The 17,261-nt window shown below is 42.2% G+C and overlaps 1 protein-coding gene across 2 annotated transcripts in view; it reads left to right on the top strand.

Moving 5' to 3' along the window:
- The window catches only part of commd5 (COMM domain containing 5), a 62,388-nt gene extending 49,001 nt beyond the window's left edge, over window positions 1-13,387 (top strand). For both annotated transcript variants that reach the window (XM_055644007.1, XM_055644009.1), the window contains exon 8: window positions 12,611-13,387. In XM_055644007.1, the coding sequence (XP_055499982.1) occupies window positions 12,611-12,712 (102 nt within the window). In that variant the 3' untranslated portion in view covers window positions 12,713-13,387. The remainder of the gene's footprint in view (window positions 1-12,610) is intronic.
- Window positions 13,388-17,261: the final 3,874 nt, after the last annotated feature.

Raw genomic sequence — 17,261 nt, 5'->3', positions numbered from 1 at the left:
TTGGATGATCAGCCATGATCATATTGAATGGCGGTGCAGGCTCGAAGGGCGGAATGGCCTACTCCTGCACCTAATTTCTATGTTTCTATGTAAGGTTACACTGACGAAGAACACAAGTCCCCATGTTTCCTGTACCATCTTGTATCCTTAAAAATGTCTTATTTTGGCCTTGAAGTCCCGTTGGCCTGGAGGTGTACCTCGGTCAGAGTTGCTGGGGTCGGCCTGGCCTGGTGATGCTGTTAGTGTTCTCCACCGCTGCCAATCTCCACATGTTGTGTCTATCCCTGGTTTTTGTTACGTGTCCAGTAATGCCCTGACTCGAAAGCTTGGTTTTTATTTTTCTAGACACTATTCCAAAGTTACTTACACTACCATGGGCTTGTTTTTCTAACATTTATACACAAAGAATTGCAGATATTGGTTTAGAAAAAAAAAGGCACAAAGTGCTGGATTTACTCAGTGGGGCAGGCAGCATCTCAGGAGGATGAAGGCCAAATAAATAAATCTTCTGCCTTTGTCCACCTATCTAAAAATAAAAAATTATGGGATTGGGGGTAATATATTAGCATGGGTAGAGGATTGGCTAACAAATAGGAAGCAGAGAGTGGGGATAAATGGTTCATACTCGGGATGGCAACCGGTAACTAGCGGGGTTCCGCAAGGGTCGGTGCTGGGACCCCAGTTGTTCACAATTTATATAAATGATTTGGAGGAGGGAACCAAGTGTAATATATCAAAATTTGCGGACGATACAAAAATGGGAGGAAAAGTAGGGGATGAGGAGGATAGGAAGAGTCTGCAAAAGGATATAGATAAGCTAGGTGAGTGGGCAACAACTTGGCAGATGAAATTTAATACTAATAAATGTGAAGTCATTCACTTTGGGAAAAAAGATGATAGGGCAAGTTATTTTCTAAATGAGGAGGAGCTGCGTTGTAATGCAACGCAAAGGGATCTAGGGGTATTAGTACATGAATCACTGAAAGTTAGTATGCAGGTGCAGCAAGCAATTAGGAAGGCCAATGGAGTTTTGGCCTTTATTGCTAGGGGGATTGAGTATAAAAACACGGAGGTCTTGCTGCAGCTGTACACAGTATTAGTGAGACCACATTTGGAATACTGTGTACAGTTCTGGGGTCCATACTTAAGAAAGGATGTACTAGCCCTGGAGGCAGTGCAGCGAAGGTTTACAAGATTAATTCCTGCAATGAGGGGATTGACATATGAGGAAAGGTTAAGTAGGCTGGAACTCTACTCTTTGGAGTTTAGAAGAATGAGAGGCGATCTCATTGAAACATATAAGATCGTGAGGGGCCTTGATCGGGTGGATGCACCGAGGATGTTCCCAATGATCGCGGAAACTAGAGCTAGGGGACATAGTTTGCAGAATAAGGGGGGGCTCTTTTAAAACTGAGATGAGGGAGAACGTCTTCAACCAGAGGGTGGTTAATTTATGGAATTCACTGCCCCAGGGAGCAGTGGAAGCAGAAACTTTAAATATATTTAAGACTAAAATAGATGTTTTTTTAGCTGCCAAGGGGATAAGGGGCTACGGGGAGAGGGCAGGGATATGGACCTAGGTATGGTTAGTATAGTAAGACCTGAGTGATCTCCTGGACAAGTGTCGATCGCCTGGATTGGGGTCGGAGAGGAATTTCCCGTTTTTTTTTCCCGAATTGGACCTGGGTTTTTATCCGTTTTTTTGCGTCCCCCAGGAGATCACGAGGTTCTTGGGGTGGAGAGGGGTGATAGAGGTATAAAGGGGAGGGTAGTGTCTTGTGTTCTGTGTCTTGTGTCTACTGTTTGTGGGTAAGTGTGTCTGTTTAGTGTTCAGCCATGAGCGAATGGCGGTGCGGGCTCGACGGACCTGGTGGTCTACTCTCGCACCTACTTTCTATGTTTCTATGTTTCTATCTGCCTATCACCCCCACGCCCCTCGCCTGTTTCCACAAATCACTTGCCAGGCTTTGTTCCCCCTCTCCTTCCACCTCTTTTCCAGTTTTCTCTCCACCTCAATTAGTCTGAAGGGTCCCCATCCAAAACCTCAAGCAGTCACAGGTTAGGTTCGCACCTAGGTCTCTGGTGCTGTGAGGCAGCTGTAATACCCAGTTGCACCACCTTGCCCGCACATGCTGTGACAATGTGCAGTTATATTGTTCATCATTGACAGAGGATAGTGCTGTTTTTAATGATTTTATGCAGGTCATTCGGACCCAAGCATAAACATGGTCATCTAACCAACCTAGCCTTTACACAATTGGTAGATTCAGGCAGTCAATGTTGTTGCCAGAACTGGAATATCTTGACTAACCAGATCTGGTGTTTCATTCAGCTTATCTGATTTGGTCACAGAGACCAACAAAGAACATATTACAATGTATCTACTGTTTCATTAATTCTGATTCATTGCTGTCCATTGAGTTGTTCAATTCCATCACACAATATTTTTACTGGCTAAATGTATTTTAAGATATATATCATAACTCTCGTGAATGGTGTGCTTTCAGATGTATCATTATCATTGCACTTAATATTACCCTTGTCATACACACCTCTTGTCCCAGTGGAGATCTAACAGTCCAACCTGTATTTTTAGTCAGCACAAGCCAAGATTAGGGCAGCACAGTGGTACATCTGGTAAAGTTGCTGCTCATAGTGCTAGAGATTCAGTTTTGATCCTGACCTCGGGTGCTGTCTATCTGGAGATTACTCATTCTCCCTGTGACTATATGAGTTTCTTCCAGGTGCTCTGGTTTCCTCCCACGTCCCAAGCATGTGCGGGTTTGTAGGTTAATTGATCTCCTTAATTTCCCCTTAAGTTGTGTAGGGAGTGGATGAGAGAGTGGGATAACAGAACTAGTGTAAATGGATGATCAGAGGTCAGGTACTCGGTGGGCTGCCGAGCCTGTTTCCATGCTGTATCTCTAAATTGAACTAAACATTTAACCAATACTTACATTTATCATCCAGTAGGAAAAGATACTGCTGTAGATTCTGGCTGCCCCATTACAGGAAGGATGTGGCTTCTTTGGAGAGGGCACAGAAGAGGTTTACCAGAATGCTGCTTATATTGGAGGGTATTATCTGTGAGAGGTTGGACAAACTTAGATTGTTTTCTCTGGAGTATTGGAGCTGAGGGGCGACGTGATAATATCTAAACGTCTGAGAGGCACGGATAGGGTAGAGAGTCAAAACATTTTCCCCAAAAGTGGAAATGTTGGGGATTAGAGGACAGCTCTAAGGTGAGAGTGGCAAAGTTTAAAAATGACCAGGGCAAATTTTTTACACAGAGAGTGTTGCATTCCTGGAACATGCTGCTGGGAGTAATGGTAGAGGCAAATGCGATAGTGGACTTTAAGATGCTGTAAGATGAGTAGAAACAAAGAACTGCAGATGCTGGTTTATACTAACGATAGACGCAAAGCACTGGAGTAACTCAGCGGGTTACATTCTAATGAAGGGTCCCAACCCGAATCGCCACCCTTCCTTTTTGGATGCTGTCTGACCCGTTGAGTTACTCCATAGAAACATAGAAAATAGGTGCATTCGGCCCTTCGAGCCTGCACTGCCATTCAATATGATCATGGCTGATCATCCAACTCAGTATCCTGTATCTTCCTTCTCTCCATACCCCCTGATACCATTAGCCACAAGGGCCACATCTAACTCCATCTTAAATATAGCTTCTCCAGCACTTTGTGTCTATCTGTTAGATAAGTACATGGATATGCAGGGATTAAGGCATACGGATCATGTGCAGGCAGAGATGAATAACGTGACATCGTGTTCGGCACGGATATTAGTGGCTGAAGGGTCTGTACCTGTGATGTACGGCTCTCTGTTGTATAAGATATAATTGCAGATTTAAAGTTTAAAATCTTTGGTGGCTTTCTTATATAAGTGTATTGGAGTAATGCTGTATTAGGCTCTTGCAACTGTCAAGAACTGTTTCAATTTCTCAATGTAACATACTGCTAACCACTAGTCTTAGTAACTATAAATACTGTTGTTCCTAACACCTCATCAATTGTTCACGCAGCTTGATGATTTTCTATGACGAAGGGGAAATCATGCTTGACTAATCTCCTGGAATTTTTTGAGGATGTAACTAAGAAAATGGACAAGGGAGAACCAGTGGATGTAGTACACCTGGACTTTCAGAAAGCCTTTGATAAGGTCCCACATAGGAAATTAGTGGGCAAAATTAGAACACATGGTATTGGGATAGGTTACTGACATGGATAGAAAATTAGTTGGCAGACGGGAAACAAAGAGTAGGGATTAAGGGGTATCTTTCAGAATGGCAGGCAGTGACTAGTTGGGTACTGCAAGGCTTGGTGCTGGGACCGCTGCTATGTACAATATACATGAATGATTTATTTGAAGGGATTAAAAGTAACATGAGCAAATTTACAGATGACACATGTCTGGGTGGCAGTGTGAACCGTGCGGAGGATGCTATGAGAATGATGGGTGACTTGGACAGGCTGGGCGAGTGGGCAGATGCAGTTTAATGTGGATAATGTGAGGTTATCCACTTGGTGGCAAGAACAGGAAGATAGATTATTATCTGAATGGTGTTCAATTAGGAAAAGGGAAAGTACAATGAGATCCTTCTGCAGTTGTACAGGGTCCTGGTGAGACCACACCTGGAGTATTGTGTGCAGTTTTGGTCTCCAAATTTGAGGAAGGATATTCTTGCTGTTGAGGGAGTGCAGGTTTCTTAGGGTTAGACAGCATCCCCAAAGAACATGGATAGGCAACGTTTCGGATCGGGACAGTAGGTCGGTCTGAAGAAGGGTCCTGACCCAGAATGTCACCTACCCATGTTCTCTAGCGATGCTGCCGGAACCCGCTGAGTTACTCCAGCACTTTGTGTCAATCTTCAGTATAAACCAGCATCTGCAGTTCCTTCCTACACGCTAAGAACGCTTCCTTCTGGAGAAGATAGATGAGATTAGTTACGTGGCGTGAAGTAATTTTTGAGTCAACGGGGCAGAAGGTGAGAGCTGACTGTGAACATATATTACATACACATAAACATAAATTACACAAGATAGCGGAAAAAAATGACTATGCAAATAACGAAACAAAAAATTAGAAAAACAAGGCACAAAGTGCTGGAGTTACTCAGCGGGTCAGGCAGCGTCTCTAGAGAGCATGGATAGATGAGCTTTTGGATGGGGACCCTTCAGACTAATTGAGGTAAGGGAGAGAAAACTGGAAAAGAGGTGGAGGGAGAGGGGGAAACAAAGCCTGGCACGTGGTTTGTGGAAATGGGCGAGAGGGGTGTGGGTGATAGGCAGAAGATTTATTTATTTCGCCTTCATCCTTCTGAGATGCTGACTGACCCACTGAGTAACTCCAGCACTTTGTGTCTTTTTTTCTAAACCAGTATCTGCAATTCTTTTTGTATAAATTTTAGAATAACAAGCCCATGGTAGTGCAAGTTACTTTGAAAAACATGATATTTTTGTGAACAATCGAAAGAACAGGATATTTTGCATTGGATAACCAAAGATTTGATCACATTTGGGACTTCATATGAGCAGAATCAGGCCATTTGGCCGATTGTGTCTGGTCTGTCATTCGATCATGGCTGATCTATCTTTTCCTCTCAATCCCATTCTCCTTCCTTCCCTCCGTAACCTTTGAACACCCTTACTAATTCAGAACCTGTCCATCTCTGCCTTAAAAATAACCAATGACTGAGCCTCCACCGCCATCTGTGGCAATGAATTCAACAGATGCCTTTTGTAAAGTTTAGTACAATCCAGGAAGATATTCCAAGAAGAAATGATAGATATGTTGCGGAGTAGAGAAGGATACTGCAGTGATCTTGGAATGATAATGCCAGGGAGGATAACATGGAATGAATGTGGGTATAAGCGTGGAAACCTTTTATGTCAACGTGCTGTAGAACTTTTCCCAGTACTGCCAACCACAAAGTAACAAGCTCTTTCCTTCAAGGAGACTAAATTCAATAGAAGACCAGATTCTAGCAAGTCATATGATTAGTACAAAACAGTGCTGTGAAAGAGAATTAAACGTTGTGAGTTCAATGCCGTGCTTATTTTGTGGAAGAAAAGATTCTGATGCAGATGATTAATAAACACACATGTCACATGGCTGGAAAACAAAATAATACCATTTGATTTAGTTTAGAGATACAGCACGTAAACAGGCCCTTTGGTCCATCGAGTCGACACCGACCAACGATCCCCGTACATCCTACACACGAGGGACAATTTACTATTTTTATCTAAGCCAATTAATGTACAAACCTGTAAGTCTTTGGAATGTGAGAGGAAACCGGAACACCCAGGGAAAACCCACATGATCATAGGGAGAATGTACAAACTTCATACAGACAGCACCCATAGTCAGGATTGAACCTGGGACTCTGGCGCAGTAAGGCAGCAACTCTAACGCCGTGCCATCGGGCTGATTTATATACAAACACAAATGAAGCACTGAACTCTGCCTCTGAAGTTTATGCCTGTTGACCAGTAGAACCAAATTTCAGGCTAGATCACCTCCATGCGTTCTGAATGTGCTATCTTGGCCAAATTACAGTCCCGGAGGCTTTAAAAAAATGAGATACAAGCAATTACAAATAACTTGTCTTCTGTAACCTTTAATAGCTGGGAGATTGGAAGTCACCATTTCTCTAAGATTACCAATACTCTTTTAGACTTTAGAGATAGTGTTGAAACAGGCCTTTTGGCCCACAGAGTCCACACCAACCTGCGATCATCCCGCATACAGGTACTAACACTATCCCACACGCTAGGGACAATTTACAATTTTTAAAGAAGCCAATTAACCTACAAACCTGCACATCTTTGGATTGTGAGAGGAAACCGAAGCACCAAGAAAAAACCAACGCGGTAATGGGGAGAACGTACAAACTCCATGTAGACACCTGTTGTCAGGATTGAACCCGGGTCTCTGGCGTTGTGAGGCTGCAAATCTACCCCTGTGCTCTATTAAATATCATGGGTTTTTTTAATTATGTCTCTGTGAGGTACTTGGGAATTATTTTGGTGTTAAAGATGATTATGTAAGTGCAGATTATGTTTATGCAGGCAACACCCATTTTATGGCTGCTCAGGGAATGGAAATTCACCCTGACAGAATTCACAAACCACCACCCAAAAATTTGAGATATGCAATGAAATTCACTCACACAAAATTTAAGTGAGAAAAAGTGCAGAGGAGATTTACGAGAGTGTGTGGCAATTAATTCCACAGATTCACCATCCTCTGACTAATAAATTCTTTCTCATCTTCTATATAAAAGTATGTCCTTTGTTCTGAGACTGTGCCCTCTGGTCCTAGACTCTCCCATTAGTGGAAACATGCTTTCAAAATCAATATCCAGGGCTTTTACTATTCTGTAACTTTCACTAAGGTCCCCCTTTTCTTAAGAACATTTTACCATATTAGAACAGGAAAGACAAATAACGGTGGAGCAAGTATGGGACTGGGATTAATTGGATAGCTCTTTCACATAAATGCCGCATTTATAGCAAGCTAACGGCCCCCTTCTAGGTTTATTCATTTGAACATAATTGCAAATTGCAAGAACATTTGAATGGTCAGTTTCAACGTGCATGGAAGTGGCTCTCCTATCCTCACTTCTCACTTCAGTCATGTTAGATCAGCACAGCTCGGATCCTGTCTGCGGAGTTTGCACGTTCTCCCTGTGACCCCATGGGTTTCTTTCGGTATCCTCCACATCCCAAAGATGTGAGTTTGCAGGTTAATTGGCCTCTGTATATCCCTCCAAGTATGTAGCGTGTGGATAAGAAAGTGGGATAACATAGAACCAGTGTGAACGGGTGATCGATGGTCAACTTCGACTCTGTGCCCAAGGGCCTGTTTTCATGCTGTATCTTTGAATCAATTCAATATACCCGTACTAGTTATGAATTAGGACTAAATGGTATCAAATAATATGAAAGGAATAGAATAGTTTGTGTTTGTGTCCGGCATCTAAGTGTTCAGCATATTAGAACATTCAGATTAGCACTAGGATGTTGAATTTTGTCCATGGGTGATCATGCTTCCAGAGATTTATTGAGCAAAGTTATTCTTTCATAACCATTCTAATGATTGTTTTACATTTTGTTTGCTGTTCTGAATGTAAATAATAGTATGTTTGCGCCTGAGTGCTCCTCACCTGAATGTCTTAAAGGAACCATTCACTAATTGAAAATCCTCTTCCACCTAGATTAGCTGTCACCTTCCCATTTGAGCTCAGAGGTAGAAATATATACCTTGTAAACCGGCAATGTAAAACCTACGTACATTGAACTTTGCCTCTGAAGTTTCTGCCTGGTGACTTCACTGGATCTGAATGTCAGGCTAGATCACCTCCATGCGTTCTGAATGTGCTATCTTGGCCAAATTCCAGTCCCGGAGGCTTTAAAAAAAATGAGATTCGAGCAATTACAAATAACTTGTCTTCTGTAACCTTTAACGGCTGGGAGATTGGGAGTCACCATTTCTCGTCATCTAAGATTACCAATACTCTTTTAGATTTTAGAGATACAGTGTTGAAACAAGCTTCGGCTCACAGAGTCCACGCCAACCAGCGATAACCCCATACAGTTGTGCTATACTACACACTGGGGCCAATTTACAATTTACAAAAGCCAATTAACCCACAAATCTGCATGTCTTTGGAGTGTGGGAGGAAACCGGAGTACCAGAATAAAACCCACGCAGTTATAGGAAGAACCTTCAAACTCTGCACAGTCAGCACGATTGAACCTTGATCTCTGACATTGCAAATCAGCGCCTCTACTGATCCACTGTATTCTCTCAGACTCCATTTAGCCATTTTGTCATGCGAAAGATGCACTTTTGTATAGAATCTGTGAATAGATCTCCAAGGTAAATGGGTCAATGGTACTTTATTCACCTCTATACCTAAGTACAGTGAAGTTATTTGTTTCCATACAATTCAGTGACATTGGTTAATACATTAAGCACAGTCGTGCTAAGTACAAGAGTGTAAGGCACTCTAGTTACTCCCGCATCTCCCTGTGACTGCGTGAGTTTTCTCCGGGTTCTCCGCTTTCCTCTCACATCACAAAGGTGTGCAGGTTTGTACTGTGCCTGCAGTGTTCTGTTGTGCTGAAGCAAAGCAAGAACTTCATTGTCCTATCAGGCACACATGACAATAAACTCTCTTGAATCTTGAATCTTGCACCCACTCCAAAGCCCTCACATCTTGTCTGTAATGGGGCGACCAGAACTGCATGGAATACTCCAAATGCGGTCTGACCAAAGTCATGTAGAGCTGTATCATGACTTCCTGTCCATTATACTCAACGCTCCTAGCAATGATGCAAGTATACCATACGCCTTTGTTACCACCTTATCTACGTGTGCTGCCACCTTCGAGGCGCCATGAAGTTGGACACCAAGATCCCCCCTGGATATCAATGCTGCCCAGGCTCTTACCATGATAGATGGTCGGCATGAGCCGAAGGGCTTGTGTCTGTGTTCAACACAGTAAGGTACAATAAGGAACATTGTTGACTTCTCAAGCTGTTTCTTCCTGACCCTTCTTTCAAATACAACCCTCCCGAATCGATGAGCCATCAAGACTGGATGAGAGGTTAGCTTTGCCAATTGGCCCCAGTAAGTACTGCCGTTGATACTTCCTTCAGCTGTATTTCACCAAACATCACACATTGTGACAGGGTTGGGGACTTTTATGAACTTTTATGAACGTTTCCGCTGCAACCCCACAGCAGTAGAGCGCCAACTGTATATATCTATCGCACATAGTTATCACCATTATCGCTAGGACTCCTCATCTATTCTAGCTAGTCAACAGTCGGGATCACTCTCCCAACTACCAGTGCAACCTGGTGAGTAGGAATAGGTTTAAATTCTTACATTCCAAAGGAATTAAGTGATGAATGCACCTCGCAGGGCAACTCACAGTTGCAACAAAGAACATGCTCAGGTTAAGAGATTCATGGACAAAAATTTAAACCCCAGAGCCCATTCTGACCAAATTTCACAGATTAGAGAAAGTGAACTTTGTACTAAACTTGTCACATATTAATGATGGAACTTTTAAACATTTAGCTTCAATGGGATTCTGTGGTAAGCCAATTTTATGTATATACTAGACCAAGTGCAGACCCGTTGGGTCTGCTCCCCCAATGGTGTGATCCCCCAACCCAATATTCCACCATGCACCCGTCTCCTCCAATGGAACTGAAGCCGTTCTCAAAAGTAAGATTCCACCACTGCCCTGCCTCTTTAAAAAAAAATCCCTGCCTGCTGCAGCAGTGAAAAGTTCAGTGTTCCTGTCTTGCAACATTGTTTCGAAGTGTGTTGGAAGCTGAGGAAGGAGCAGCCGTCAACGAATCAAAAGACAGGAAGGGATCCGTACTGCAGGCGGACGGATTTGAGTTTTATAGATAGATAGATAGATAGATAGATAGATAGATAGATAGATAGATAGATAGATAGATAGATAGATAGATAGATAGATAGATAGATAGATAGATAGATAGATAGATAGATAGATAGATAGATAGATAGATAGATAGATAGATAGATATAGATAGATATCTTAATTTCATTCAACCATATACTTGGTTGAATATGTGGCATTATTTTTGTCTTGTTTCCATAGTCAAAGGGTAAGGTTGATTCATTTATTTTTGCAGTTATGGAAGTCTGACTCCTCTTGCTTTGTTTCTAGGGTTTTTTTCTATATACATATATGCATAATAGCATGAATTTAAATCTGATTTCCATACATGAATATACAACGTCAGTCATGTGCTGCACCTGTTCATCAGAGCCTGGCTCTACTGTGGAATGTAATTAGGAATGTAATTTAGCCTAACCTTATTCATACCTAATGCAATTTAAAGCATAAATGTTGCATTCATGTGTAAGTTAAAAGAGTCGCTACAGTATGCACCAGATTGCACAATTTCAAGCTGAAAAATGCAAAAGCAACCCCTACCCACACCCTCAACACCCTGTTATACTTTCTTTGAAACTTATTGAAAATGCTAGAAATACATGGAATGAACCACCAGGCTCAAATAGGCCACACAGCCTGAATACTCATTTCATTCTATTCTGTCTAACTTTATTACCAAATTTTTATTCTCCTTTACCTTTCAGTGCATCTACTGTGTGTGCAATAGTAAGGTCAATATCCTTATCACTGTGTGGGTCAAGGAGTTCCTCTGAAATTCCCTTCAGTATCAGTAATGATAATGATTTAATTTTCTAGCTCTGGTTCCCACAAAAAAAAAGGATTTTGTGAGTCACTTCTATTTTATCATTCCTAGAGAAACATGGGGCAGCACAGTGTCACAGTGTTTCTGCCTCAGGTCCAGACACCTGGGTGTGAGCCTGATCTCGGGTGCTGTCTGTGTGGAGTTTGCACGTTTTCCCTGTTACCGCATCGATTTTCTCCGGGTGCTCCGGTTTCCTCCCACACTCCAAAGACGTTGCAGGTTTGTAGGTTAATTAGTTCCATAAATTGCCCCTAGTGTTTAGGATTTGATACTCACACTGGGATAACGTAGAATTATTCCACACTGTATGTCTAAACTAAACTAAAGAAAAGACTCATAAACTTTACAAGTCTCCACTTAGGTATAATCTTCAAGAGCCAAAAGGATTTAATTGTCACATGTATCAACAACAAAACAAAGAAATTCTTACTTGTGGCAGCAAAACAGGCCGATAAACATAATACAAATAGATAATATATAATAAACAAAATTCAATAAATTAATAACCACAATACTAATGTAAAAAATCCCCAAAGTCCTTAGTGCAACCAAGACAGCCCCTAAAGGTTCATAGAGAGGTTACTATTATGTAGTGTTTAAGAGGCTGATGGTTATTGGGAAGAAGCTTTTCGTGAATCTGATGGTCACCATTTCCTGATGGCAGGAGTGAAATGAGAGTGTGGCCAGGGTGTTGTGGGACTCTGCTGATATTGGTTGCCTGTTTGAGGCAGCTCCTCCAATAGCTGCCAGTGATGGTGGTGAGGTAAGTAGCTGTGACGGGCCGGGCAGCATCTACCATTCTCTGTGGTCCCCTTTGTTCCAGTGATCTGCTTTGAACCTCAGCTCTTTCAGCTTTACAGATGTCAAACGTGGTGCAGAAGTGGAGCCGCTGCCTCACACCGCCGGAGACCCGTGTTCGATCCTGACTGCGCGTGCTGTCTTTATGGAGTTTGCATGTTCTCCCTGTGACCTTGTGGGTTCCTCTGGGTATTCTGGTTTCCCCCCACATTCCAAAGACGTGTGGTTAATTGTCCTCTGTAAATTGCCCCTCTTGTGTAGGATAGAACCAGGTGATTGCTGGTCTGCATGGACTCAGTGGGCTGAAAGGCCTGTTCCCGGACTGTAACTCTAAACAACCTCTTTTTAGAAAAAAGTCAAGGTTTGAGGGAAGACCTGAAATTATTTAAGGAAAGTACTGTGAATACTTGAAATCCAAAATAAAAAAAAGTTGTAATATCATTGTATGACAAGTTGGCTTTGGTGATTTGCCCATTTTACAAACATATTCAGTCCCTTATTGCTTATTCTTTTCTTCCTTTCAGCTACCTGTTGCCAAGTTCCAGGAATTACGTTACAATGTTGCCCTGATATTGAAGGAAATAAATAATTTGGAGAAAAAAAGTATTCTCAGGATTCAAGATTAGTATATTTCACCTGGTATCATAAAAAACAAACTGGAAATGAACTGGTGTGACAGGAATTTGCCTGCCGTCATCTTCAGCAGACAATTTAGCTTTGTACAACGCCCAGAGAACTGCTGCATTATTTCTAGTTTGTATACAGAGGAGCTAATTCATGACGTGTGATTTGAGATTATTGATGCATGGCAGGCTTGAATGGGTTCCCAGTATTCAAAATGTCAAGCCTTACAAAACAAACCAGTGTGTCGATCGTTGCTGGAGTAACTCAGCGGGTCAGGCAGCATCTTTGGCGAGCATGGATAGGCGACGTCTTTGGTCAAGACCCTCTTGACACGAAATGCCAGCTGTCCGTGTTCAATTGATGTTGATTAATAGTGTTGCAACTGGCTTGATAGGTCAACTCAAACTCCATTGTTGGTTTCCAGCAGTTCATTTAAAATGGTAGATGACGTGAGAGAGAAAACAAAACCTGGAAAAATAGATGCCGTAACCTCAGTAAACAATTAAGTAAACAAGGGACATGATAAAATGTGAATAAGACCAATCTTTGCATTCATATTCCCAATTTGATAAAATATTTTTTGTTAAGTTCAATCACATTTAAGTTAATGTGTGGTAAAAGATTGTATCAATTGTTGTACTGAATATGTAATAAAACCTGTATTTGCCTTTCCTATAGTTTTAGACTTGACTTTAGACTTTATAGATACAGTGCAGAAACAGGCCCTTGGCCCACCGAGTCAACCAGCGATCACCCCGTACTCTTAACACTATCCTACACACTACGGACAATTTACAATTTTACAGATGCCTTTTAACCTACAAACCTGCATGTATTAGAGTGTGGGAGGAAACCGGAGCTCCCAGAGAAAATCCACGTGGTCACAGGGAGAAAGTACAAACTCCGTACAGTCAGCACCTGTGGTCAGGACTGAACCCGGGTCTCTGGTGCTGCAAGGCAGCAACTACCGCTGATCATTCTGCATATTCACCTCGACGCTATACTGCCTATCAAAAATATTTCTGCTTGCCCAATATGGAGTATGCACTTTATCTTCACAAGGAACTATTCCATTAATCCTTACAGATTTTTAATTCAGATTGATAGAAGACCGTGCTTAAAAGGCAGTGGCACCAAATCCTTAATAAGTCTAAGAGAAATTCTCAGTATTTAGGTGCGGAAAATAATAGTGTAATAATGGAAAATAATGAAGTCTTTAAACACGTTCATAACACATACGAACAGAATTAGGCCATTCAGCCCATTAAACCTACTCCACCATTCAATCATGGCTGATCTAATTTTCCCTCTCAACCGCATTTTCCTGCCTTCTCCCGGTAACTTTTGACACCGTTACCAATCAAGGGCCTGTCAATCTCCCCTTTTAATCTTTCTAAACTCCAGCAAGTACAGACCCAGAGCCGTCATCATACGTTAATCCAGCCAATTTAGTCTGGGTTTTTTTTTCCCTCCTACTCTCTATGTCCCTTCTTGCACTTATTAGTTCCAGTCCAACTCTTGTGACCTTCATCCTGTGACATTTATCATATGAACAATGACTTGCAGATTTCCTGCAGAGTACATCGCCACTTAGGATGATTAAATTTTCACTTAGTTGGTGCTGCCAACAGAGGTTCTGGTGCCAAGATCAACTGTGATCTGGAACTATTTTGGACATTAAGACAATTCACAGGTTAAAAGTTCAAGTGTGAATTAATCACACTTTGTATAATGCCCCAAAACATTTATAATGCCCAAATACTATTTAGCACCATATGATTTTTCCCTGATCAGTCTCCAAAGTTCTGCATACATAACAACAACATTACATAATCATCGAAATATCAGGCTGATTCATTTTGGGAACATTCACACTTCTGATTCAGAGGCTGTAATAGTTCAAGCAGTCTTTAGGCTTTAGCGGTACAGCTTGAAAACAGGCCCTTCGGCCCACCAAGCGAGCACCAATGACCACCCTGTACACTAGCACTATCCTACACACTAGGGACAATTTACAATTTTACTAAGGCCAATTAACTTACATGCCTTTGGAGTGTTTGAGGAAACTGGAGCACCTGGAGAAAACCCACACAATTACAGGGAGAAAGTATAAACTTCATACAGACAGCTCCCGAGGTCAGGATCGAACCCGAGTCTCCCGCGCTGTAAAGCAGCAACTCTACCACTGCCACACGGTGCCACTCCGATGTCGGATTCAGCCTGCCTCTTCAAAGCTTGTCGGAGGTCGTTGTGCACTGTAGGCACCAGCAAAATAACTATTTCTTTGGCGTTCTGGCTAAGGTCTCCCCTTTGATCAGCATCATTGAAAACAGATTAAGCTGTCATTCATTTAATCTGCTGTTTTTGCACAAATTGGTTGTCATGTTTACCCACTGGAATAGAATGTTAACCTGGCTAACTGGCGTGCTTTCAAACATTCTGAGATGTAAGGGATGCACTGATGCATGTTCTTTTTTAGCCTAGCCAACCGTTGCTTATTGAGCGTCTCCTTTCAATGATGTCTTGAACTCCATCTCAAACCTGTAAATCTAATACATTTTTTTTTAAAGCAAAGTCTTTGTTTTGGACATGGCCATTTTAATTATTCACAGCCCCAACAAGTTCATCCCATTCAAAGCATTAAACAAAGTAATGGTAGGCACAAGGACCAGCAGATACAGTTACAATGAAAAAACAAAGTGCTGGAGTAACTTAGTGGGTCAACAGTATCTCTGGAAGACAATTTTGGCACAGACATGGTGGGCCGAAGGGCCTGTTCTTGCACTGTACTGATCTATGTTCGAAGGCCTTCTACGCCTGAACCTCCAGACTCAGGAACAGCTTCATTCCCAGAGCTATAGCGGCTCTGAACAGGCCCTGCTGAGTGCCCCCCACCCCCCATGGGCTGTCTCCCTCGGATGGTCACGTCGCACAGACACATCTGCACTTTAGTCTGTTTGAACTGTTTTGACTATTTTACTGTTCTATTTACAAACCATGTTCTCGGGGTATCTAAATCTAAATTTTAATAGTTATTTAAGTTATGATATCGGATGAAAGCTGCATACCAAATCTCGTTGCGCTTATGTGCAATGACAATAAAAGATATTATTATTATTATTATTATTATTATTATTATTATTATTAAGACATGGATAGATGAAGTTTTAGCTCGGGATCCAAATTCGGACAGATTGTAGTACGGTAAAAGCTGTAAAGGGGGAGGTGGGACAGGACAACCCTTGGTGAATGATAGGTGGATACAGGTGAAGGTTTTGTTTTTATTGGCAGATGGGTGGACCAAGATTAGAGATTTAAAAGGAGACAACAGGCTATAAGGTAAAGAGCGAAGAGGAGTGAAATGTGAAGCCAGAGGGTGAGGTGTAAACATAGAAACATAGAAATTAGGTGCAGGAGTAGGCCATTCGGCCATTCGAGCCTGCACCGCCATTCAATATGATCATAGCTGATAATCCAACTCAGTATACCGTACCTGCCTTCTCTCCATACCCCCTGATCCCCTTAGCCACAAGGGCCACATCTAACTCCCTCTTAAATATAACCAATGACTGGCCTCAACTACCCTCTGTAGTAGAGAGTTCCAGAGATTCACCACTGTCTGTGTGAAAAAAGTTTTTCTCATCTCGGTTTTAAAGGATTTCCCCCTTATCCTTAAGCTGTGACCCCCTGTCCTGGACTTCCCCAACATCGGGAACAATCTTCCTGCATCTAGCCTGTCTAACCCCTTAAGAATTTTGTAAGTTTCTATAAGATCCCCTCTCAATCTCCTAAATTCTAGAGAGTATAAACCAAGTCTATCCAGTCTTTCGTCATAAGACAGTCCTGACATCCCAGGAATTAGTCTGGCGAACCTTCTCTGCACTCCCTCTATGGCAATAATGTCCTTCCTCAGATTTGGAGACCAAAACTGCACGCAATACTCCAGGTGTGGTCTCACCAAGACCCTGTACAACTGCAGTAGAACCTCGCTGCTCCTATACTCAAATCTTTTTGTTATGAAAGCTAACATACCATTCGCATTCTTCACTGCCTGCTGCACCTGCATGCCTACTTTCAATGACTGGTGTACCATGACACCCAGGTCTCATTGCATCTCCCCTTTTCCTAATTGGCCACCATTCAGAAAATAGTCTGCTTTCCTGTTTTTGCCACCAAAATGGATAACCTCACATTTATCCACATTATACTGCATTTGCCGTGCATTTGCCCACTCACCCAACCTATCCAAGTCACCTTGCAGCCTCCTAGCATCCTCCTCACAACTAACACTGCCCCCCAGCTTAGTGTCATCCGCAAACTTGGAGATATTGCCTTCAATTCCCTCATCCAGATCATTAATATATATCGTAAATAGTTGTGGTCCCAGCACTGAGCCTTGCGGTACCCCACTAGTCACTGCCCGCCATTGTGAAAAGGACCCGTTTACTCCTACTCTTTGCTTCCTGTTTGCCAGCCAGTTCTCTATCCACATCAATACTGAACCCCCAATGCCGTGTGCTTTAAGTTTGTATACTAATCTCTTATGTGGGA

This window comes from Leucoraja erinacea, chromosome 12 (genome assembly GCF_028641065.1).
Source record: "Leucoraja erinacea ecotype New England chromosome 12, Leri_hhj_1, whole genome shotgun sequence".
In the NCBI taxonomy this organism is placed as follows: domain Eukaryota; kingdom Metazoa; phylum Chordata; class Chondrichthyes; order Rajiformes; family Rajidae; genus Leucoraja; species Leucoraja erinaceus.
Note: the sequence above shows the minus strand (reverse complement) of the source record. Positions and strands in the feature narration are given on the sequence as shown.